Here is a 24,328-nt window from a genome sequence, read left to right on the forward strand (position 1 = left end):
CCCTCCAGGGTTGGAAGTCTCAGAAGTTGTATTACAAATGCTTACAAATAATGGCTACACTTTCATATATTCTCACATCCAATGCTTGTGCATCTGACAACTCTAATTCTTCTAGTCATCATTTGAAACAAGGGACCCTCTCTAATCGATCACAAGATCTAACAGGAGAAGCCCAGTATTAGCTCTGCAGTGAAATTCAAACGACTGCACCATGCTCATCTTCATGTGCACATCAGTGAAGGCACAGTCCGGGAGAAGGAAGCTGGAGATAAGGGATCAGGCTCCGCAGCCAGGTCTCGTTTTAACAGTGGTCAATAACACCGAGTGAGGGTAGCAAAGGTCACACATTTCAGGCAAAACATATCAAGGACACGTCAGGTTAAAAATCCGACACAAGTTTATTCAAGAACATCTTAGGTCCTTACACGGCTCCCATAACTGTTGTGTCTGGGCACCTCACAATCGTTAATGTACTGATCCTCACAACATCCCTGTGAGATAGGGCAGTGCTATCACCCCCCTTTTACAGATATGGAAGAGAGGCACAGTGGGGGGCTTGAACCCAGAACTCCTAAGTCACTGGCTAACGTCACAACCACTGCATCACCCTTCCACTGATATCAGAAGACAGGGAGCAGAGGGCAAGGAGACTGGTTGAGATCACACTCCTGCCTTTGCACGTGAGAAGCCAATAATGAAGGCAGGGGGCTTCCTAAGGAAGTCAGGTGCCCAGCTCCTACTGAAATTCAACTCGAGTTCAGCACGTAATTCCCTAAAGATCCCTTGAATATCCCAGCCAAATCCTTTGGAAGTTTATCTGAAGTGAAAACAGCAGAGGTGCTGGAGAGCAAAACAATCCCAGGAGATGGGTTCAGCACTGCACTCTGGGAAGTAGGATCATATCTCCCATAGCCACCGAGAGAAATTATCTATTCAGTTCCTTGTAGATGGCCCTTGGTAATTTGCTACTTGTTCCACACTTAACAGCTTGGAGGAAATGTAAAGCTGGACAGCTAGAAGACACTATTATAGGATATATTCTGCCCCAATTTATGCAGGACCCTGGGATTTCTACTTCTGTCCTTCCACCCCTTGCCAAAATTAGGTCTCTCCCACCTTTTACCTGCTTCTTGCAGGAGATGGAGAAACATTTTCTGTTCAAATTGTTGCAAGACAAAGCTAAAAATTAACTGGACAAGAGCAACTTGTTAAAGACCATTGGATCCCATTGATTTCAAGGAGACTACTCACATGTTTAAAGTTAAGCACATGCATAGCTGGATCTACGGCTGCGCACTCAATATCTTCAAGATTCAAACACAAGTCAACAGCAAAGGAAATTTCTGCATCACTGCTGAAAATCCAAGTCTGGGACTTTACCAAACTATTCACCTAGCTGCATCAAACAGTGGAAATACACTATTTAAATCCTGACTGGCATTCAGGCTTCCACTGGCTCCGTTCCTCTTCCTCCAAGTTGTAAGTGGAACTATGTTTAGCCAACTCTCAGCACTTGGGAGATAATACGCAGGATCAGCATGGTCTCCCACTGCAATTTGACCAGGCATTTAGCCACACAAATCCCCAAGAGAACGCTCATGTTCAAAGCAGGAGAGATTTAGCCTGTGGTAATGTTCTGCTAAGGCAACTTTGTACCAACTGACTGACGTGTATGCAAGAATTTGGTCCCATTGCCACCATAGTAGATGGAGTTAGTTGGTGTCGTGTGTGAACAGCTGCTTTTGGAAATTGAGTCTGTTCTTTCAGCCTCTGCACGTAGAAGCCAAAACCCAGTACCTGTAAAAGTTTATAATACTTCTCCAATTAAACTAGTTTCTTACTAGCTAAAGTTTGTCAAATATACGTTGACGATAATGGCTGTAGTGTCATTCACCTGACACCAGTTTACAAGCCATATACTGAGATCACCTGCAGCAGGACCAACTCTTCCACCACAAGAGTGCAGCCAGCTCTGGAGTGAAACCTGGGCAGGACCCAGGCCTAATGGGCTGAGAAGGCCTCCACTCCTCTCACCTCCACACACCCAGATGCCAACGTGAGGAGTGTACTGCCAGAGCTGATCAGCTCCATCCAGCCCCGTCTCCAATCAATGACAATAACCCACACCAGACACTTCACAGGAAGGTGCAAGAACCTAGCAGTGAACAATTATGGAATAACTGCCCATAGAGACAGTTTCTTTCTAACCCCAGGCAGGAGGTGAAGATAAAATGCAAAAGGGAGGCCAGTGAGAAACAAGGAATCTGCTATGAGGAGGAGAAGGTAGAGTCTATTTGTGGATGCTGACAAAGGTCACAGGAGCATCTCAACTAGTCCAACCATCGACTTGGATTTCACAGCCAAACCTCAATGGAAATACTCATGAATCAGCTGGGTGTGTCTTCCACCGTCAGAGTCAGCCGTAAAGAAACGTGTATTACCGAAAGGCAGCATCATTCCAATGCAAAATGCTCCGCAAAGAGATCGTTTTTCTTGCCAAACAATCCTCTCACTTGTTCAAACTCCAGGGGCACGCCGGTGGCTTTTTTCTTTAGCTCTCTATCGAAAAGCTATTTAAACAAAGTCAAATACGTTTGGGGTGTCATTAGAACTCTGTAGCAAAAGGGGAATTTTTTTGGCAATACAGATTCCAGTCATGCAAGGCCAGACATTGATCCCCACACCCAGAGCAGAAAAGGGGAAAGCCAGGGATTCTCGAGGTCTTTTTGGTTATGTGACAATGGGGGGAAAAAGAAATAATTTTTTAAAGGAGCAGCTCGGAAGCAGATGGCAGTTTAAAGGAGCTGCACCCTTTAGCCCACCGCACAAGAAACAAGGTGAAGGCAGCACCAAGCAATGCATGGAAGACAAAATTCACCCCCAGTGCAAAGGCCCAGGCACTTAAGCCCTAACAAGGGGCTGATGTGGTGCTCAGAGCTCTGGGCAGCTCCTCTGCCTCATGGCGGCTGAGGCAGGCTCCAACACGAGGTGGTGGGAGGGGGAAATATTTTGGTAGCTGGGATTTCTCCAGGACAAACTAGAGCTGGCAAATGAGTATTAAACTAGCAAGAAGTTGGCTGGTGTAGTCAGGCCCTGCTGCTGTCACAGCCTCCCACTCCTACATCCCTCCCACCTGGCAAGTGGAACAGAGCGTAGCTCCTCCCAGAGGTTGGCTACCCATTCAACCTGGACAGCAGGTGGTGCAGCCCATGGCTAGCCCCTGCAGGACCTGATCTAACGCGAGCCCCCATCCATTATTAGTGTTCAAACACACACAGAGCGAACCACCCTACCTCATAGGCAGATAGCTCCAGGAGCTCCGATATGTCATCCTCCAGTTCAGACAGCGACTGGTTCACAACGGCAGCTGCTTGGGACACATCAGGGTGATAGTGGTTCTGAAGGGTCTGAAACACCAAGAAGAATGGTACGTTCTATAATCAGGAGCTGGCGAGACGAGTCCATCAGGCATCCCCACCCCCACCGCTGGCATCTGAACCTCTGCTGATCAGTTACAGCACCAGCTTAGTCTGACTAAGGCCCACATCCTCAAAGGTATTTAGGTGCCTAATACCCATGGGAGTTAGGCACCCAAATACCCTGGAAGTTCGGGGCCTTATTGCCTGAGTAACAGTGATGGGTCTGCTGCTCTTCCCACCTTCAGCATCGATGCAGAGCATCTAGAAATCCAGCCTCCTGTCATGTGGTCAGCAGCCCCTTAATCCAGGGAGACCCTGCGTAGGAACACTGGTTAGCATAGGCAGGGACGGACTGGATAGAACTACAGGGCACCGCCTGTGTCCATCACAACCAAGGTCCGGCTCCCACAAACATAGCTTCCTGCAGGCTTACTCCCTTAGGCAAAAGCCCCACAGAATTGAAACGGGAAATCGTAACCTCGCTGTAGCGTTTTAGAGCCACCACCCAGAATTTAATGCATTCCACTCCTGCTAGACTCTGACGGGAGAATTCAAAGAAAAGGGGGAAGGGAATAACCTTCTCCAGATTTTCAGTTCCACAGAGTCCAACTGGATTCGTCCCAATTAAACTCCCCAAGGGTTTAGTGCAGAGATGGGCAAACTATGGCCCGCGGGACCGTCCTGCCTGGCCCCTGAGCTCCTGGCCAGAGAGGCTAGCCCCCGACCCCTCCCCCGCAGCCATGCCACCATGCAGGCAGCGCTCTGGGCGGCGGGGCTGCGCGCTCCTGCAGGGCAGAGTGGCAGCGTGTGTAGCTCTGGCTGGGCGGCGCAGCTCCCAGACATGCTGCTCTGAGCAGCATGGTAAGGGGGCCGGTGAGTTGGATAAGGGGCAGGGAGTTCTGGGGGGCAGTCGGGGACAGGGGGCAGTTGGATGGGGCAGAGGTTCTGGGGGGGTGGTTGGGACGGGGTGGGGGAGACGGTTGGATAGGGCAGAGGTTCTGGGGGACGGGGTGGGGGGTTAGATGGGGGTGAGGTCCCGGGGGTCCCAGGAGGGGATGGTCAGGGGACATGGAGCAGGGGGCGTTGGATGGGTCAAGGATTCTGAGGGGGGCAGTTAGGGGGCGGGGGCCCAAGCTGTTTGGGGAGGCACAGCCTTCCCTACCCGGCCCTCCATACAGTTTTGTACCCCAATGTGACCCCTCAGGCCAAAAAGTTTGCCCACCCCTGGTTTAGTGGGATCATTTTTATCCCTGGCCCTAATGTCTTACGTATTCAGTGCAGGATATTTGCTGCTCTCTGCAGCCAACTGCGTGCTTCTGGCTGTGTGGCCAGACAGACTTGCACTTGGGGATCATTTCCTCCACAGAAATGCAGCCCAGCTTTTGTGTGCATGAAATAATTTGCCTCTTGCCCCTCAGTTCCTATCGTAATGCAAGCAGGACACTGGCCAGGAAGTCATCTCATTTCCAACCATGTTCCTTTAAGTAACACCTCCCACTGTAAAGTCATGCGGCGAAGGGGGGGTGAGGGTGGGAAGTAAGCAAAGAAGGGGGGCAGGAGGGGGCTGTGTCCTGCACCAGTCAGGTTATTGGAGGACTTACCTGTAGCTCCCACAGCGAGCTCTCCAAAGCCCTGCTTTCGGACGGCTCTTCCTCATCCATAATGTATGGATCTTCTGACAGATCTGAGAGAAAGAGAGAGAGATTAATCGGAACATCTATAATGCACAACTAATAGCTTCCCTGTATGGGGATACACACACCACCAGGGACACACGGCAGAAATAGAGAGCAACAGGCACAGCTGGACTGGGATAAGAAACCATAACTGACACGCCTGCGGTTGAAGAATAAGCCTGCACTGATGTGACCTGGCAGACCTCAGGGCTGCCTGCACTCCAAACAGTGGCTAATTCTGCTGAACTGTAACAAGTCCAGGAGGTGACTGTGAGAACTGGAGGCAAGATGCCAGAATGGTTTGAAGTGAAGACAGGAGTCTCTCACAACCCCAGCTTGTCACTCATGTTGTTCAAAACCATCCTCAAGCAGTTCACGGAAAAGGCAATAAAGACCCTGGAGGCTGTTAAGACAACCTGGTGGGAGAAATACTGGGAACTAAGGAAAGACCGAGCACATTTATTCATATCCAAAATAAATTTTCATTCTTTATATTGAGCACAATAAAGTCTGCCCCAGGGCATCCAAGAAAGAGATTAAAATGGCTTAACACACCTACAGACGTGAACATTTTCAAGTGACTAGTGATTTTGTGTGACCAATTTGAAACCCAATGTCCAGAAAGTGCCAAGCAGCCACCTCTGAAAATCAGGCCCTTTGAAGCATCTCAACATGGGCACCAAAAACCATCAGTTGCGCATCCACATATCCATCCACACAGACGTCCTCTGAAAGCATTTATTTAGATGGAAACCTAAAGAATGGCAGGTTTAGCAGCTAGATCTCAGCACAAGGGATTTACTTACCATGCCCTCCCCCACAACCCTTTGGTTTCTAGATTTACTGGTTCTTTTTAAAATACACATTCCGGCACCACAGTGCCATTAGGGGTGTGTGCGTGGGGATGTGTCAGTCCCGGAGCCCACTCAAACTGGGAGCTGTCGTAGCAGGTCCACAAGCCTGCCTCTAGCCATGAGCCCTGCAGACATTCTCAAATAGGGCTTCCTGCCTCTGAGGCAGAACAACAGATCAGGGAGTCCTAGCACCAGGGAAGGACCTAGCAGGAGCTCTGTGCCTCTGTTGGGTGGGAGTGACTGAGAGTAAGACACCAGCAAGAAGCAACAGCTGGCTGGAGGGGACTGGGGAGCTTTGGTAGACGGGCAATGAGAACCGTGAAATGCTGGAGACAAACAAGGGACAGTGAGACTACTCTGAATCTTTGTTAATAAAACCCCAGGAAGGGACCCGGAGATGGGATTTCACCTTCCCCAGCTGGTGGACTGGCCCCTTTGTGAATGCTTCGTAGAGCACTGCAAGCCTCCTCTCCATTCCCCTATTACCTTCAGGCCCACCGGGTCTGTGCACAAGAACCTTGCAAGCTGGGTGCCTCCGGAAGAGATTGCAGATGAAGGGAACGACCATGAGCAAAGCCTGGGGAGGAGCGGTGAGGGCCAACCTAGAGAGGCGCTTTATGAATGCTGCCACCAGGTATGCTGGCAAGTGCCTATTGGAAACAAGAGAGACCAAGAAGATATGCAAGTGTCAAAGCCTTAGCTAGCGCTCTAGCAAGCAACTCTGCAGCATGTGGCTCCTAAAAATCTAATCCAGACACAACACAGGCAGTCGCTGACAGCACGTCTTTCATGCTGATATGACCACCTTGGACTGTCCAATGTAAAGATGCTACAAGAAAAAAATTTAACCTTTTCTTTTAATTGGAGCCTGGCACCCAAGTCCCAGTGAAAGTCAATGAGCTGTGCACCTCATTGCCATCCCCAGCCATTTTGAGCCACGCCTAGAATCTCAAAATTTCACTGATCTCTGATCAACTCTTGTGTGTCCCCTCTTCTCCCCGCCTCCTGCAATCTTTTGATCTGCATCTGTGGCATCTCTTTATGGACATTTCCAGCAGAGATTGACTCGTAGCTTTGTATGTGGTAATTTGTACAGGGATTTGCTAAATTGTGAGTGCTTGACTTTGTAACCTCAATCATGTTCTTTAAATGAAGGGGGGTGTGGGTGTGTGTGGGTGTGTGTGTGGGTGTAATTGGTACACAGGCCATGGTGATACATTTATGAAATATCTTTAGGACTAAGGCAAGTGTTCCAACTGCCAATGAAGACCAAACCTGTCTCCAATGCCCGATAAGCGTTTTCCTTGTTTTTACTAACCAATTCCATTTTACAGCACCCATCAGCCAATCTAGACACTTCCTCTGGGACAGGAGAGCTAGGATTAAGGATGATGAGTTACAGCTACTCAGTCTTGTGGCCTAACACACACACAAATTCTCACAGATTTTCTAGTGGTAAATCACAAACTCTGTTACTCTTGGTTTATGTCATCGCTGCAGTATAGGGATAGAAATATAGCCTCAAATCAGCAGGTTGTTTGTCCAACTTCTTCTTTTCATGCTGACAGTGTTAAGACAGGCTGTTGAACCCCTTTGTACAAAAGGCCAGCAACTTCTCAATGGCTTTACAGCCCCAGGCCTGTAAAACCTTGCATGTGCTCTGTACGTTACTCCTGAATTGCACACTTGCTACTAAAGCCATATTGAGAATGGTGTTTCCTCTCCATTTCCAGTTACTGGTTTAAAACAGCAGCCAACTGACCTGCAGAGCAGCATGAGCTCATAAGGGACTGCCGATAACATTTAGATACACAACCGCACTTTCCCCTTTTTCCTCTATTCAGACATATGACAAATCTTCAAAAATTCTGCATGTGCAAAATGAGGGAACAAGACTAAGTCACGTTCTCAAGCTCAGTTTCCTACATGAGGCTAACAAGAATCTGATCCTACAGACACAGCAAAATACATTTAGTCAGCACGCACAGAGGATTCTTCAAGGGCAGTCTCTGGTTGGACAGAAACGCGGGGGGGGGCGGGAAATAACTGGTCATATAATATCAAAAAAGGTACTTACGATGAAGACAAAAATAAATCAGCTAAATGGAAAAACCGGGCTCGGTACTTCACGTGGTATATGGAGGGGTCTAAGAGGCTGTACAGCTTTTTGTAAAAGTCGGGGTACTCCCTGTTAGAAAAAGCAAACAGGCATGTGCAAATACTTGATTTGTACGTGACTCAGAGGCACGTTGTCACTCTTATAACCTAAACTCAGACCCTATCCCCTTCTCTAGGGCACCCTCATTTGGCCTCTTTCAACTGAGCGGCCAGATAGAGGCTCCTCTCCCCAGCCACCAAAAAAAATTGTAAGGTGAGTTTTGTGCTTTTGGTAAGGGCTGCCCGGACAGCTTTGGTGCCTGGAGTTCTCACTGGCTTGAGCGACCCCCACTGATGTCAACGGCAAAGCTCCCATTGATGACAATGGCTCAGGATCACTGACAGAGGGAGTGTAAGCTCCCACTCACTGCTAACGTGACTTCACCTTTTCCTGGAGGGGCAATTAGGTCTTCATGCCCATTCACCCCTTGCCCAAACTGCTGGCAAGGCAACAGGGACCAAGGAAGTGGACTGAGATGGCCAAAGTCACCAAGGCTCAGATGTGAAGAGAGAGAGAGAGGTCGTGGAACAAAGGACACCTCAAAAAGCAAAGTGAACTCATTCATGGAGCAGCAGGTGGTGGGGGTGGCAGAAGGGCTGATGCCTATTTAGGGGTGATTTACAACCACAGAGAACACACAGTGAAACAAGTGCAGAGCAAATTCACCCCATCCTACAACACACACAAGCATCTAGCCTCCTTTTCTCCCCCTCTCAGGGATTAAGTCACAACTGGGAGCTTTTCAGCTCAAACCCATACACTACCTGCTGTAAAATGTGTCCCAGATCTCACTGATGCTAGCTACAACCAGCTCCAAGGATGTGACCCACGCCTTATTACAACATATTGCAATATTCTCTAGTAACAGCCCCAAATCCTGCAGCGTCCTTATGAGAACTGCAGCGTTTTGCGCAAGTGATGCTAGATTTTCAAGGGCTCTGCACTCACATGTTCGGAGGGATTCCGTTTCCATTTAGGCATTTAAAGTAAGGGCCAGATTATTAAAAGAGCCCAACCCCCAGTGGGCTGAACCCTAGTGCAGAACCCTGCAGTACTTTGCTTTTTAATGAGGGGGTTTTTAGAGCACAGGGAACTGGGGAATCCATGTCAATCCCTTTTATATATAAAGAAGGAACTGCAAAACTCTACTCAGACAAAACACTTTCCCCTTTAAACAAGATGACATTCTTTTTTACTTACAGGTTATGCTGATGAATCAGAACAAATAGCCCGTTTAAGGCTAGAAGACTGATTGCTCCACCTATAAAAGAGCAAAGTGGGATAGTAAGGTCTAGCAAAGCCGACAAGTCATCACTGGTCTCTGTAGCAAACATTAACGGAAACAGACCCTGAAGGGGGACAAAATTCAGAGCCCTAGAAACTGAAGCAATTAACCTATGTGAAACCCCCGAGTGTAATGACTGGCTGTAAAATTCAAGGGATATGAATTCAACTAAAGGCTTCCAGAGACTCACAAATCACTTAAAGAGCTTTTTGCTACTGACTGATTTTAGCTCTAGTTAAAAGGATACATCCACAAAGAGATAGGAGCTGAAAGAGGCACCGTAACGCTGGCCTAATCCCCCCCACGAGGGCAATGTCTGGAGACAAAGAGATTGCCTTGGAATTAACAGTTCCGCAGGAAAGTGGTGCATCTTATATTTAAACACAGCCAAGGTGGAAGCTTATCTTGTTTCACAACAGTATTGATTGAACTCTGTGGTTTAAGAGATCTTTCTGGTACATGCCTCGATCTAAAGCTCTGAGCAGAATCCTCTTACGTACAAAGAACCAGAATAAAAAGTCACTTCTCAGAACACAATAGGTACTGGCAACCAATTTGGTTTATTTCTCTTTACCTCACCCTCAAAGCTCCTGAAGTTTTACCTATTTTCCCTGCTTTCCTCAAAGTTGTTTCCCTTCCAGCCAAAAGCAACACACCCCTACTGAATCAACCAGATGGATCTCTCTTTAAATCATCCCCCGAAAAGGCTGAGGGGATGTGGCTTTCTCAGCCCACCCATACCATACTGTAAAGAAAGACGCAGCAGCACCATGGGTCCTTTGTCATCCCCAAGATTCACAGAAGCCTATTTCTTTACCCACCTATGTCATAGGCGACTGTCAGGAAGTCTATCATAAGGGTGGGTTCATTCAGGTGAGGCAGAATAGAGTCGTGCAAAATTACAAGAACCTTTTTGTAAAGGCTGGTGGGTAGCTGTGAAGATGGAAACATCACATTAAACACTTGTTCCAGAGAAGAATTCAGAGAAGAGAAACAACACTTAATTAAAGGCTAGAACTGGAAAGGGCTGGACAGATATAGCGTAGTTCAGAGACAAAGGTCCCGATCCTGTGCCTGCAGAGACCCCCTGTGAAATCAATGACACTCTGTGCAGGGCTCTGTTCTCACAGAGTGACTTGCCGGGTCAAGGCCCACAGCAGGAGAGGAGAGCTGGCTTCCGTTCTTTTAAGGGTGTAGGTATCAAACAGGGAGATGAACTCTATAGGGTGACATGGGGCTGATATTAATGAAAAACATTTCGGGTTTATGAGTGGGTGGGTGGAGCAATGCAACAGAGGTGGCCTCAATTCAGCATCTAAACCCAAATCACAAGCAAAAGTGAATGTGTCTGCTCTTATCCAGTCCCCCAGGGCATCTGTTCACATTGCCAAGTGTGTTAAGTTGTATGGACGATTTGCAGAAAATTCCAGGACTGGAATAGCAGCAAGAGTTAGATAAGGCTAGATTAAAGCAATAAAGGCCAGCTCACACTCACCTTGTGTTTAAGAAAGCCAAGCCACATCCTTTCAAAGGCTCGCTTATGCTCCTGAAAACAAAAATGTAAACACTGAGCTAAACATACTGATGAAGAAAAAGTTCAACTCTGCCAATTATCAAATGAAGTGTTACCTTTAGCTTTGATACCTTCCATTCTTCCTGATTAGCTGTTTAAGGGGGGAAAAAAGCAGGACAAATAATTAACTTGAAATGACCAAAAAACGACACCTTTCCAGATAGCTACACCATAATTATTACAGTGAGCCAAGCAAAACTGAGTTCAGTTTTATTTCAGGCTGAATCTACATGGAGCTGTGGACATTTTAAAAGCTTTTCACTTCAGACAGCACTAATCAAATTGTTCTCATGCAGATTTAAGCACAGAGGAGTTAAACAAGTACGATTTTCTCATGTCATTGCACTTTGATCAAAAATATAGAAGGAATAAACTTCTGAGCTAATGAGACTCTAGGCTTGCCAAGGCCATCTTGGTTAAAGAGTGATGGATGGAAAGGAGGAATAAATGCCAATTAAATTGACCATAACCAACCATGCACATTTTGCCCGATTTGAAGCAGGGTTGGATGTTTCAAAGCTTGTTTATAAACACTCTCTCACTACAGCTCCTGCACCACCATGGTTTGTCTTTCCTCAAGAGCATATCTCTCAATTAGCAGCTGGAGATACCTCCATAAAAGGTGATCCAGGGCAGCAGAAGAGGGTAGATCCTCAAAAGCAGTTTTAAAAAAGGACTGTAGAAAGTTTTCTATTTTAAATACATGGTCATGAGCGTGTAGACTACTTGGTTTTAAAGTTCTGCATTGCAGAAGTTGGATTTTGTTACATTTGGTGTCATTCTAATCACATAAGAGCGTCTGCTTGTTAGAACTCACTAAAGCATGCTTTTCCCCTCTACTCATAGGCCATCACATGAAGCTAATAGCACACTACAAAGTCCACTACCTTGCTTTACCATGAAATTGACCACCTCATTCTCTTTGCTTGGCATGCTCATTGATGAAATGAGGGAAAAGACATTCTGCTGGTAAATTGGAAGCGGAACCTGGAGACGGGGGAAAAGCACGTGCATAAGTAAGAGTTGCACAAAGGATCAGTGACTTACACATTAGTTCATTTTACACGCAATGATAGCATTTAACTAGAAAAAAAAATTAACAGAAAGCTCTGGATGTTAGAATCAGAGACAAATCAACATTAGAATCGTTCTTACAAACTCTCCCAGTCTTAAATTTTGCTGGTTTGTCTAATATAAAACCTGAGTCTGAACTAACCCTTGTTTTACAAAACAAAAACTTGGCTGCTGATGATAGAAATAACAAACCGACTGTGTTTGCCCACTAGAGAATGAACCAAAAATCAAAACCTTCTATCTGAGCCTTTCAGATTGCTCAGGTTTGGATAAATCAGAACACAATACCCAATCAAGGAGGTTATGCAAAGGAATCCAGAAAAACATTCCTCTTGGCCTATGCCTAGTTAAAATTGAGGACAGCGTTTTGTAAACCTGGCATACAAAGAAAATAGGAAAGAGCTCATGGCACGCAAAGGAGCACACGTCTCTCTCTAGGTCTCAGACACCAGCACTGGGACCCTGAAGGGCATTCCAGGTATCACAGAATCTCAGGGTTGGAAGGGACCTCAGGAGGTCATCTAGTCCAACCCCCTGCTCAAAGCAGAACCAATCCCCAATTTTTGTCCCAGATCCCTAAATGGCCCCCTCAAGGATTGAACTCACAACCCTGGGTTTAGCAGACCAATGCTCAAACCACTGAGCTAAACGATATGCAGTATGGCTGGAGAACCCCAGACACTCACTTCACCTACAAGTTGCAGCTTCCAAACTGAGGGGTACCCAGACCCACTTCAACTAGAATATTCAAATCACCTCTTTTGTCTTCTGCATGACTTGTCCAATATTTTCAGCAACAGCCTTCATCACAAAGTAGCGAATGTCATCATACTCCAGGTATTCTTGGAAACGTGAAATCAGGAGCGAAGAGTCCTCTTCACAAGGGATTAAGTTCTTCACAACTAACTAGCAAAGGGTTTTGGGAAAAAAAGCAGCATGTCAATATTTATTATTTACAAACACTAGCAGAGATATTTTTGTTAGCCATGAGCTACCCCAGACCTCTTATCTCAGAGAGCATCAGAAAGTCAGTGCCTAGTCTTCTACGGCCTCTGAGCATGAACATATGTCCCCAATGTCTAGGTTTTGTGCATGACACAGAATAGTTGACAACAACAACAACTTTTAAGTCCTGCTACTCACTTTTAAAAGCTCACGAGGAAAACGGAAACTCCCCTTCCATTCTGCTTTGACCAAAGGGTTTTTCCCTTCCAACTCAACAAACTTCATAAGGGTAGTGAGTGATAATTCCTTTAAAGGAGACAAAAGAAAGATTTAAAAAAACCCACAATAAACCTCAGGGATGCTCACTCTAGTCAGGATGAATGATGATGATAGGACAACAACGGAAGTCCCAACTTTATATGACAGCACTGGAAGTGCTATTTGAGGGAGGAAGGCAAAAAGTCTTTATGACAGTGGTGGGCCACCTGCGGCCCATCAGGCTAATCTGATTGCAGGCCACAAGACATTCTGCTGATGTTGACCATCTGCAGGCCCAGGCCCTGCAGCTCCCAGTGGCTGCAGTTCACTGTTCCCAGCAAATGGGCGCTGCAGGAAGCGGTGGGCAGCACGTCCCTGGGGAAGTAACCTATTGAAGCAAATATCTTCCCCTGTGTTCACCTCAAAAGCATCCCATCTAAGTATTATTCCTGCCTATTTTGCAAGCTCTGGAAGGGACACCTGGCACAAGGCAGCATATTATTAAACTAACAGAACTTACCTTGACCTGAAAAGACTCATGGCTCATCAGCTCCACCAAACAGTTGACACAACTGTTATAACGATGCCTCATCCATATTTTATACTTGTCTTCTGCACTGTAGTTATCTGAAGGGCAAAATACAAAGCGAGAGGCTTCTGAACACCAGTGAGCATGACTGAAATGGAGCAAATTAGAGAAGTTAATGTGGTTCCTGATAGCTGCTCAGGGAGGGGAGCAGTCTAAGGGTTACAGCTGGTAACAGCATTACCAGGCGTGTTCCATCCTTTGTTCAGGAACTAACTCAATCAGTGAGCTTAAGCAAGTTACAACCCCCTTAGGCCTCAATTTATCCATTTGTAAAACTTGAATCTCTGGCATCTTCTATCTGAGGATCTCAAAGTGCATTAATGTTAAGCTTCAATCTACCCTGTGGGATAAGGAAGCCTTATCCCCATTTTAATTAGCAAGCTGCCGTGCAGATAGGTGAAGTGACTTGCCCAAGGTCGCACAGGAAAGTCTGTGCCAGACCAGGGAACAGAATCCAGATCTCCTGGCTCCAAGTCAGGTGCTTTTGCTACAAGCTCATCCTTTCCAAGTGGTGACTGAGATTTAGGACTTATTCTTTACTGATATCTGGGACTGATTTCACTGTAGCAATTTAGAAACAGATCTTGTTAAATCAGTGCAGTCCCCTATAATGAATGCAGTTATGCTAGTGCTGATATCAGTGTGGTAGGACCACGTCCACACTAGGGAGTTGCACTGGTTTAACAACTTTCGTTTCTAAGGCTTGGTCGACACTTGACAGTTATAGTGGTATAGGTATGTTAAGTCAGGGGTGTGAAAAAAACACATTCTTGACCAGCACAGTTCTGCCAACCGAACCTTTGTTGACGCAGCTAGTGCTGTTGGGGGGGGGGGGGGGGGGGGGGCGTTTCCTGCGCCACAGGCTGCATCTACACTAAAGGGTTAAGCCAAAATACGCTGTGTAGCGCAGACATTCCCTAGTTAAACTGGTACAAGACCTCTCTATGGACCAGGCTTTACCGGCTCCTCTCACCCTCAGGGGTGTTGGGAGATTTAACCTGCTCTGATGAAAGTGGAAATTTATCAAGGCCGCTACAGGATAATGCTGGGAACTGGGGCCACACAAGCAGGTGGCCAGGGTACTCCAAGAGCCACAGAGACCAGCCAGGCAGCCGCTCGCTTACCTCTGAGAGAGGCCTCTTCTTCCGGCAGCTGGCCTACAAACAGCTCCCCCCGCTCCAGCAGCGCCCCGAACAGCCGGCTGCAATTTCTGATGGCGCAAAGGACGACGTCCTCCTCCTCCGCCTGGGGGAGAGCAGCAAGGTCAGAGAGCTGGTCCGCAGGGAGACAGGTGGGGAGATGAAGACAGCAGGAAACCTTCCCATCGGGGCTGACCAAGCTTGTCCACAGGAACCCCCTGGCATGGCAGTCTGCAAAGCCCCCCCATGCCTCTGTCATTGCCCCCCATTGCCCTCCCAACTGCCTCTGATTCCTAGTCCCAACCCCAGCCCCCTACTCCCACCCCCGCAACTGCCTCCGACTCCTAGTTCCACCCCCAGCCCCCTACTGCCACCCCCCACCCGCCTCCGACTCCTTCTCCCACCCCCAGCCCCCTACTGCCACCCCCCACCCGCCTCCGACTCCTTCTCCCACCCCCAGCCCCCTACTGCCACCCCCACCCGCCTCCGACTCCTTCTCCCACCCCCAGCCCCCTACTGCCACCCCCCACCCGCCTCCGACTCCTAGTCCCACCCCCAGCCCCCTACTGCCACCCCCCCGCCTCCGACTCCTAGTCCCACCCGCAGCCCCCTACTGCCAACCCCCCCCGCCTCCGACTCCTAGTCCCCCCCCCAGCCCCCTACTGCCAACCCCCCCCGCCTCCGACTCCTAGACCCCCCCCCAGCCCCCTACTGCCAACCCCCCCCGCCTCCGACTCCTAGTCCCCCCCCAGCTCCCTACTGCCAACCCCCCCCGCCTCCGACTCCTAGTCCCCCCCCAGCTCCCTACTGCCAACCCCCCCCGCCTCCGACTCCTAGTCCCCGCCCCAGCTCCCTACTGCCAACCCCACCCGCCTCCGACTCCTAGTCCCCCCCCCAGCTCCCTACTGCCAACCCCCCCGCCTCCGACTCCTAGTCCCCCCCCAGCTCCCTACTGCCAACCCCCCCCCGCCTCCGACTCCTAGTCCCCCCCCCCAGCTCCCTACTGCCAACCCCCCCCGCCTCCGACTCCTAGTCCCCCCCAGCTCCCTACTGCCAACCCCCCCCGCCTCCGACTCCTAGTCCCCCCCCCCAGCTCCCTACTGCCAACCCCCCCGCCTCTGACTCCTAGTCCCCCCCCAGCTCCCTACTGCCAACCCCCCCCCGCCTCCGACTCCTAGTCCCCCCCAGCTCCCTACTGCCAACCCCCCCCGCCTCCGACTCCTAGTCCCCCCCCCCAGCTCCCTACTGCCAACCCCCCCCGCCTCCGACTCCTAGTCCCCGCCCCAGCTCCCTACTGCCAACCGCCCCCGCCTCCGACTCCTAGTCCCCCCCCCCCCAGCTCCCTACTGCCAACCCCCCCGGCTCCGACTCCTAGTCCCACCCCCAGCCCCCTACTGCCAACCCCCCCCGCCTCCGACTCCTAGTCCCCCCCCAGCTCCCTACTGCCAACCCCCCCCGCCTCCGACTCCTAGTCCCCCCCCCAGCTCCCTACTGCCAACCCCCCCGGCTCCGACTCCTAGTCCCCGCCCCAGCTCCCTACTGCCAACCGCCCCCGCCTCCGACTCCTAGTCCCCCCCCCAGCTCCCTACTGCCACCCCCCCGCCTCCGACTCCTAGTCCCACCCCCAGCCCCCTACTGCCAACCCCCCCCGCGTCCGACTCCTAGTCCCACCCCCAGCCCCCTACTGCCAACCCCCCCCGCGTCCGACTCCTAGTCCCACCCCCAGCTCCCTACTGCCACCCCCCCGCCTCCGACTCCTAGTCCGTCCCCCCCAGCTCCCTACTGCCAACCCCCCCCGCCTCCGACTCCTAGTCCCCCCCCCAGCTCCCTACTGCCAACCCCCCGGCTCCGACTCCTAGTCCCCGCCCCAGCTCCCTACTGCCAACCGCCCCCGACTCCTAGTCCCCCCCCCCAGCTCCCTACTGCCAACCCCACCCGCCTCCGACTCCTAGTCCCCCCCCCAGCTCCCTACTGCCAACCCCCCCGCCTCCGACTCCTAGTCCCCCCCCAGCTCCCTACTGCCAACTCCCCCCGCCTCCGACTCCTAGTCCCCCCCCCAGCTCCCTACTGCCAACTCCCCCCGCCTCCGACTCCTAGTCCCCCCCCCAGCTCCCTACTGCCAACCCCCCCCGCCACCGACTCCTAGTCCCCCCCCCCAGCTCCCTACTGCCAACCCCCCCGGCTCCGACTCCTAGTCCCACCCCCAGCCCCCTACTGCCACCCCCCACCCGCCTCCTAGTCCCACCCCCAGCCCCCTACTGCCACCCCCCACCCGCCTCCGACTCCTAGTCCCACCCCCAGCCCCCTACTGCCACCCCCCGGCCTCCGACTCCTAGTCCCACCCCCAGCCCCCTACTGCCACCCCCCCGCCTCCGACTCCTAGTCCCCCCCCAGCCCCCTACTGCCACCCCCCCGCCTCCGACTCCTAGTCCCCCCCCCAGCCCCCTACTGCCAACCCCCCCCGCCTCCGACTCCTAGTCCCCCCCCCCCAGCCCCCTACTGCCAACCCCCCCCGCCTCCGACTCCTAGTCCCCCCCCCAGCCCCCTACTGCCAACCCCCCCCGCCTCCGACTCCTAGTCCCCCCCTAGCCCCCTACTGCCAACCCCCCCCGCCTCCGACTCCTAGTCCCCCCCAGCTCCCTACTGCCAACCCCCCCCGCCTCCGACTCCTAGTCCCCGCCCCAGCTCCCTACTGCCAACCGCCCCCGGCTCCGACTCCTAGTCCCCCCCCCAGCTCCCTACTGCCAACCCCCCCGCCTCCGACTCCTAGTCCCCCCCCCCAGCTCCCTACTGCCAACCCCACCCGCCTCCGACTCCTAGTCCCCCCCCCAGCTCCCTACTGCCAACCCCACCCGCCTCCGACTCCTAGTCCCCGCCCCAGCTCCCTACTGCCAACCCCACCCGCCTCCGACTCCTAGTCCCCCCCCCAGCTCCCTACTGCCAACCCCCACCCGCCTCCGACTCCTAGTCCCCCCCCAGCTCCCTACTGCCAACCCCCCCGGCTCCGACTCCTAGTCCCCCCCAGCTCCCTACTGCCACCCCCCCCGCCCCCGACTCCTAGTCCCACCCCCAGCCCCCTACTGCCAACCCCCCCCGCCTCCGACTCCTAGTCCCACCCCCAGCCCCCTACTGCCAACCCCACCCGCCTCCGACTCCTAGTCCCACCCCCAGCCCCCTACTGCCAACCCCCCCCGCCTCCGACTCCTAGTCCCCCCCCCAGCTCCCTACTGCCAACCCCCCCCGCCTCCGACTCCTAGTCCCCCCCCCCAGCTCCCTACTGCCAACCCCCCCGGCTCCGACTCCTAGTCCCCCCCCAGCCCCCTACTGCCAACCGCCTCCGACTCCTAGTCCCCCCCCCAGCTCCCTACTGCCAACCCCACCCGCCTCCGACTCCTAGTCCCCCCCCCAGCTCCCTACTGCCAACCCCCCCCGCCTCCGACTCCTAGTCCCCCCCCCCAGCTCCCTACTGCCAACCCCCCCCGCCTCCGACTCCTAGTCCCCCCCCCAGCTCCCTACTGCCAACCCCCCCGGCTCCGACTCCTAGTCCCCGCCCCAGCTCCCTACTGCCAACCCCCCCCGCCTCCGACTCCTAGTCCCACCCCCAGCCCCCTACTGCCAACCCCACCCGCCTCCGACTCCTAGTCCCACCCCCAGCCCCCTACTGCCAACCCCCCCCGCCTCCGACTCCTAGTCCCACCCCCAGCCCCCTACTGCCAACCCCCCCCGCGTCCGACTCCTAGTCCCACCCCCAGCCCCCTACTGCCAACCCCACCCGCCTCCGACTCCTAGTCCCCCCCCCAGCTCCCTACTGCCAACCCCCCCCGCCTCCGACTCCTAGTCCCCCCCCCCAGCTCCCTACTGCCAACCCCCCCGGCTCCGACTCCTAGTCCCCGCCCCAGCTCCCTACTGCCAACCGCCCCCGCCTCCGACTCCTAGTCCCCCCCCAGCTCCCTACTGCCACCCCCCCGCCTCCGACTCCTAGTCCCACCCCCAGCCCCCTACTGCCAACCCCCCCCGCCTCCGACTCCTAGTCCCACCCCCAGCCCCCTACTGCCAACCCCCCCCGCGTCCGACTCCTAGTCCCACCCCCAGCCCCCTACTGCCAACCCCCCCGCCTCCGACTCCTAGTCCCACCCCCAGCCCCCTACTGCCAACCCCCCCCGCGTCCGACTCCTAGTCCCACCCCCAGCCCCCTACTGCCACCCCCCCGGCTCCGACTCCTAGTCCCCGCCCCAGCTCCCTACTGCCAACCCCACCCGCCTCCGACTCCTAGTCCCCCCCCAGCTCCCTACTGCCAACCCCCCCGCCTCCGACTCCTAGTCCCCCCCCAGCTCCCTACTGCCAACTCCCCCCGCCTCCGACTCCTAGTCCCCCCCCCAGCTCCCTACTGCCAACCCCCCCCCGCCTCCGACTCCTAGTCCCCCCCCCAGCTCCCTACTGCCAACCCCCCCGGCTCCGACTCCTAGTCCCACCCCCAGCCCCCTACTGCCACCCCCCACCCGCCTCCTAGTCCCACCCCCAGCCCCCTACTGCCACCCCCCACCCGCCTCCGACTCCTAGTCCCACCCCCAGCCCCCTACTGCCACCCCCCGGCCTCCGACTCCTAGTCCCACCCCCAGCCCCCTACTGCCACCCCCCCGCCTCCGACTCCTAGTCCCACCCCCAGCCCCCTACTGCCACCCCCCCGCCTCCGACTCCTAGTCCCCCCCCCAGCCCCCTACTGCCAACCCCCCCCGCCTCCGACTCCTAGTCCCCCCCCCAGCCCCCTACTGCCAACCCCCCCGCCTCCGACTCCTAGTCCCCCCCCAGCCCCCTACTGCCAACCCCCCCCGCCTCCGACTCCTAGTCCCCCCCAGCTCCCTACTGCCAACCCCCCCCGCCTCCGACTCCTAGTCCCCGCCCCAGCTCCCTACTGCCAACCGCCCCCGCCTCCGACTCCTAGTCCCCCGCCCAGCTCCCTACTGCCAACCCCCCCGGCTCCGACTCCTAGTCCCCCCCCCAGCTCCCTACTGCCAACCCCCCCCGCCTCCGCCTCCTAGTCCCCGCCCCAGCTCCCTACTGCCAACCCCCCGGCTCCGACTCCTAGTCCCCCCCCCAGCTCCCTACTGCCAACCCCCCCGCCTCCGACTCCTAGTCCCCCCCCCAGCTCCCTACTGCCAACCGCCCCCGCCTCCGACTCCTAGTCCCCGCCCCAGCTCCCTACTGCCAACCCCCCGGCTCCGACTCCTAGTCCCCCCCCCAGCTCCCTACTGCCAACCCCCCCGCCTCCGACTCCTAGTCCCCCCCCCCAGCTCCCTACTGCCAACCCCACCCGCCTCCGACTCCTAGTCCCCCCCCAGCTCCCTACTGCCAACCCCACCCACCTCCGACTCCTAGTCCCCGCCCCAGCTCCCTACTGCCAACCCCACCCGCCTCCGACTCCTAGTCCCCCCCCCAGCTCTCTACTGCCAACCCCCACCCGCCTCCGACTCCTAGTCCCCCCCGCCTCCGACTCCTAGTCCCCCCCCCCAGCTCCCTACTGCCAACCCCCCCGCCTCCGACTCCTAGTCCCCCCCCAGCTCCCTACTGCCAACCCCCCCGGCTCCGACTCCTAGTCCCCGCCCCAGCTCCCTACTGCCACCCCCCCGCCCCCGACTCCTAGTCCCACCCCCAGCCCCCTACTGCCAACCCCCCCCGCGTCCGACTCCTAGTCCCACCCCCAGCTCCCTACTGCCAACCCCCCCCGCCTCCGACTCCTAGTCCCACCCCCAGCCCCCTACTGCCAACCCCACCCGCCTCCGACTCCTAGTCCCACCCCCAGCCCCCTACTGCCAACCCCCCCCGCCTCCGACTCCTAGTCCCCCCCCCCAGCTCCCTACTGCCAACCCCCCCCCGCCTCCGACTCCTAGTCCCCCCCCCAGCTCCCTACTGCCAACCCCCCCGGCTCCGACTCCTAGTCCCCGCCCCAGCTCCCTACTGCCAACCCCCCCCGCCTCCGACTCCTAGTCCCACCCCCAGCCCCCTACTGCCAACCCCCCCCGCGTCCGACTCCTAGTCCCACCCCCAGCCCCCTACTGCCAACCCCCCCCGCCTCCGACTCCTAGTCCCACCCCCAGCCCCCTACTGCCAACCCCCCCCGCGTCCGACTCCTAGTCCCACCCCCAGCCCCCTACTGCCAACCCCACCCGCCTCCGACTCCTAGTCCCCCCCCCAGCCCCCTACTGCCAACCCCCCCCGCCTCCGACTCCTAGTCCCCCCCCAGCTCCCTACTGCCAACCCCCCCGGCTCCGACTCCTAGTCCCCGCCCCAGCTCCCTACTGCCAACCGCCCCCGCCTCCGACTCCTAGTCCCCCCCCCAGCTCCCTACTGCCACCCCCCCGCCTCCGACTCCTAGTCCCCCCCCCAGCTCCCTACTGCCACCCCCCCGCCTCCGACTCCTAGTCCCACCCCCAGCCCCCTACTGCCAACCCCCCCCCGCCTCCGACTCCTAGTCCCACCCCCAGCCCCCTACTGCCAACCCCACCCGCCTCCGACTCCTAGTCCCACCCCCAGCCCCCTACTGCCAACCCCACCCGCCTCCGACTCCTAGTCCCCCCCAGCTCCCTACTGCCAACCCCCCCGCCTCCGACTCCTAGTCCCCCCCCCAGCTCCCTACTGCCAACCCCCCCCGCCTCCGACTCCTAGTCCCCCCCCCAGCCCCCTACTGCCAACCCCCCCGCCTCCGACTCCTAGTCCCACCCCCAGCCCCCTACTGCCAACCCCCCCGCCTCCGACTCCTAGTCCCACCCCCAGCCCCCTACTGCCAACCCCCCCGGCCTCCGACTCCTAGTCCCCCCCCCAGCTCCCTACTGCCAACCCCCCCGCCTCCGACTCCTAGTCCCCCCCCCAGCTCCCTACTGCCAACCCCCCCGGCTCCGACTCCTAGTCCCCGCCCCAGCTCCCTACTGCCACCCCCCCCCGCCCCCGACTCCTAGTCCCACCCCCAGCCCCCTACTGCCAACCCCCCCCGCGTCCGACTCCTAGTCCCACCCCCAGCCCCCTACTGCCAACCCCCCCCGCCTCCGACTCCTAGTCCCACCCCCAGCTCCCTACTGCCAACCCCCCCCGCGTCCGACTCCTAGTCCCACCCCCAGCCCCCTACTGCCAACCCCACCCGCCTCCGACTCCTAGTCCCCCCCCAGCCCCCTACTGCCAACCCCCCCCGCCTCCGACTCCTAGTCCCCCCCCAGCTCCCTACTGCCAACCCCCCCGGCTCCGACTCCTAGTCCCCGCCCCAGCTCCCTACTGCCAACCGCCCCCGCCTCCGACTCCTAGTCCCCCCCCCAGCTCCCTACTGCCACCCCCCCGCCTCCGACTCCTAGTCCCACCCCCAGCCCCCTACTGCCAACCCCCCCCGCCTCCGACTCCTAGTCCCACCCCCAGCCCCCTACTGCCAACCCCCCCCGCCTCCGACTCCTAGTCCCACCCCCAGCCCCCTACTGCCAACCCCACCCGCCTCCGACTCCTAGTCCCACCCCCAGCCCCCTACTGCCAACCCCACCCGCCTCCGACTCCTAGTCCCCCCCAGCTCCCTACTGCCAACCCCCCCGCCTCCGACTCCTAGTCCCCCCCCCAGCTCCCTACTGCCAACCCCCCCCGCCTCCGACTCCTAGTCCCCCCCCCAGCTCCCTACTGCCAACCCCCCCGCCTCCGACTCCTAGTCCCACCCCCAGCCCCCTACTGCCAACCCCCCCGCCTCCGACTCCTAGTCCCACCCCCAGCCCCCTACTGCCAACCCCCCCCGCCTCCGACTCCTAGTCCCCCCCCCAGCTCCCTACTGCCAACCCCCCCCGCCTCCGACTCCTAGTCCCCCCCCCAGCTCCCTACTGCCAACCCCCCCCGCCTCCGACTCCTAGTCCCCCCCCCAGCTCCCTACTGCCAACCCCCCCCGCCTCCGACTCCTAGTCCCACCCCCAGCTCCCTACTGCCAACCCCCCCCGCCTCCGACTCCTAGTCCCTCCCCCAGCTCCCTACTGCCAACCCCCCCCGCCTCCGACTCCTAGTCCCCCCCCCAGCTCCCTACTGCCAACCCCCCCCGCCTCCGACTCCTAGTCCCACCCCCAGCTCCCTACTGCCAACCCCCCCGCCTCCGACTCCTAGTCCCCCCCCAGCTCCCTACTGCCAACCCCCCCCGCCTCCGACTCCTAGTCCCACCCCCAGCCCCCTACTGCCAACCCCACCCGCCTCCGACTCCTAGTCCCCCCCAGCTCCCTACTGCCAACCCCCCCGCCTCCGACTCCTAGTCCCCCCCCAGCTCCCTACTGCCAACCCCCCCCGCCTCCGACTCCTAGTCCCCCCCCCAGCTCCCTACTGCCACTGCCTGACTCCTTCTCCCACCCCCCCAGCCCCTTACTACTACCCCCCTACTGCCACCCCCACCTGCCTCCGACTCCTAGTCCCCCCAGCCCCCAACCGCCCCGCCCCCACTGCCTCCGACTCCTAGTCCCACCCCTAGTCCCATCCCTACTCCCCTACTGCCATCCCCCCACCCGCCTCTGACTCCTAGTCCCCCCAGCCCCCTACTGCCACCCCCACCTGCCTCCGACTCCTAGTCCCCGACTCTCCCTTGCCACAGACCCAGCCCCATCGCAACCACCCCCCAGGTCCCTTCACTGTCCCGCCATTGCCACCGACCCCCAGTCCCCTGCCCCAGCTCCCCCCGCCCCGCGGCCCCGCTCGCCTGCAGCAGCTCCAGGATCTCGAAGACGCGGTTGGCGCTGCCCCGGCTCCCCAGCACCGACTCCAGGCTGGAGGCCAGCGCGGCGGCCGCGCTCTGCCCGGGCTGCGCCATGGCGGGGCCGCCCCACGTGTGCGGACGCAGCCGCCAGGCCCCGGCCCGGCCCGGCCCGCCCCGCCCCCGGCGGCAGCCACGGGAGGCGCGGCCCGGCGGAGCCGAGTCCCCGCCCCGGGCCGAGCCGAGGCGGGCTGCGCTGGTCCCTCAGCCCCCCCCCGCGTACCCCGAGCAGCCCCCGTACCACATGGCGGAAGCCCCCCATGCACCCCGAGCCCCATGGCGGCGGCAGCCCCCTCCCACTGCCCTGCACCCCCGGCCCCAGGGCCAGGGGGCAGCGGCCCCCGTCACCGCTGCAGCGCTGCGAACAGCCATGATTTTATCAGGAGTCTCACGCTGATTATCGTCCTTAAAGCCCCAGCTCCTGGAGTCAATCCTCTCCCTGCAGGTAAACATCCCGATTTGGATTATAAACATCCGTGTTCATTTTTATATGCATTAATTCTGCCAGTCCGAGTTAACATTTAAAAAAACCAGGCAAACCCATGGACAAAAATGTCTTTTCCCTCCCAAGAGCAAATTACTAGCAGTCAGTAAAAAAGAACAGGA

At 56.6% G+C, this 24,328-nt stretch overlaps 1 protein-coding gene across 1 annotated transcript; it reads right to left on the reverse strand.

Annotated features, from left to right (window-relative positions):
• Positions 1-379: 379 nt before the first annotated feature.
• Positions 380-23,836, reverse strand: NOC4L (nucleolar complex associated 4 homolog). Its single transcript, XM_037878863.2, has 15 exons — positions 23,669-23,836; positions 14,956-15,076; positions 13,763-13,869; positions 13,183-13,290; positions 12,796-12,945; positions 11,853-11,952; positions 11,022-11,056; positions 10,888-10,938; positions 10,214-10,325; positions 9,308-9,368; positions 8,027-8,137; positions 6,436-6,599; positions 5,021-5,103; positions 3,294-3,407; positions 380-2,570 (listed from the first exon to the last, which is right to left on the reverse strand). The coding sequence occupies exons 1-15, from the start codon at positions 23,777-23,779 to the stop codon at positions 2,454-2,456; spliced, it is 1,545 nt and encodes a 514-aa protein (XP_037734791.1). The 5' UTR covers positions 23,780-23,836; the 3' UTR covers positions 380-2,453.
• Positions 23,837-24,328: the final 492 nt, after the last annotated feature.

Source organism: Chelonia mydas, chromosome 15, assembly GCF_015237465.2.
Source record: "Chelonia mydas isolate rCheMyd1 chromosome 15, rCheMyd1.pri.v2, whole genome shotgun sequence".
In the NCBI taxonomy this organism is placed as follows: domain Eukaryota; kingdom Metazoa; phylum Chordata; order Testudines; family Cheloniidae; genus Chelonia; species Chelonia mydas.

Bases quoted from the DNA above. Each gene is read 5' to 3' on its own strand.
- NOC4L (XM_037878863.2), bottom strand. From the start codon at position 23,779: ATGGCGCAGCCCGGGCAGAGCGCGGCCGCCGCGCTGGCCTCCAGCCTG. The intron at 11,953-12,795 runs GTGATTTGAATA...CCCCGTCTCCAG, and splicing joins TCATGCAGAAGACAAAAGAG to GTTCCGCTTCCAATTTACCA. The intron at 3,408-5,020 runs GTAAGTCCTCCA...TTGGTGTTTCAG, and splicing joins GCTCGCTGTGGGAGCTACAG to ACCCTTCAGAACCACTATCA.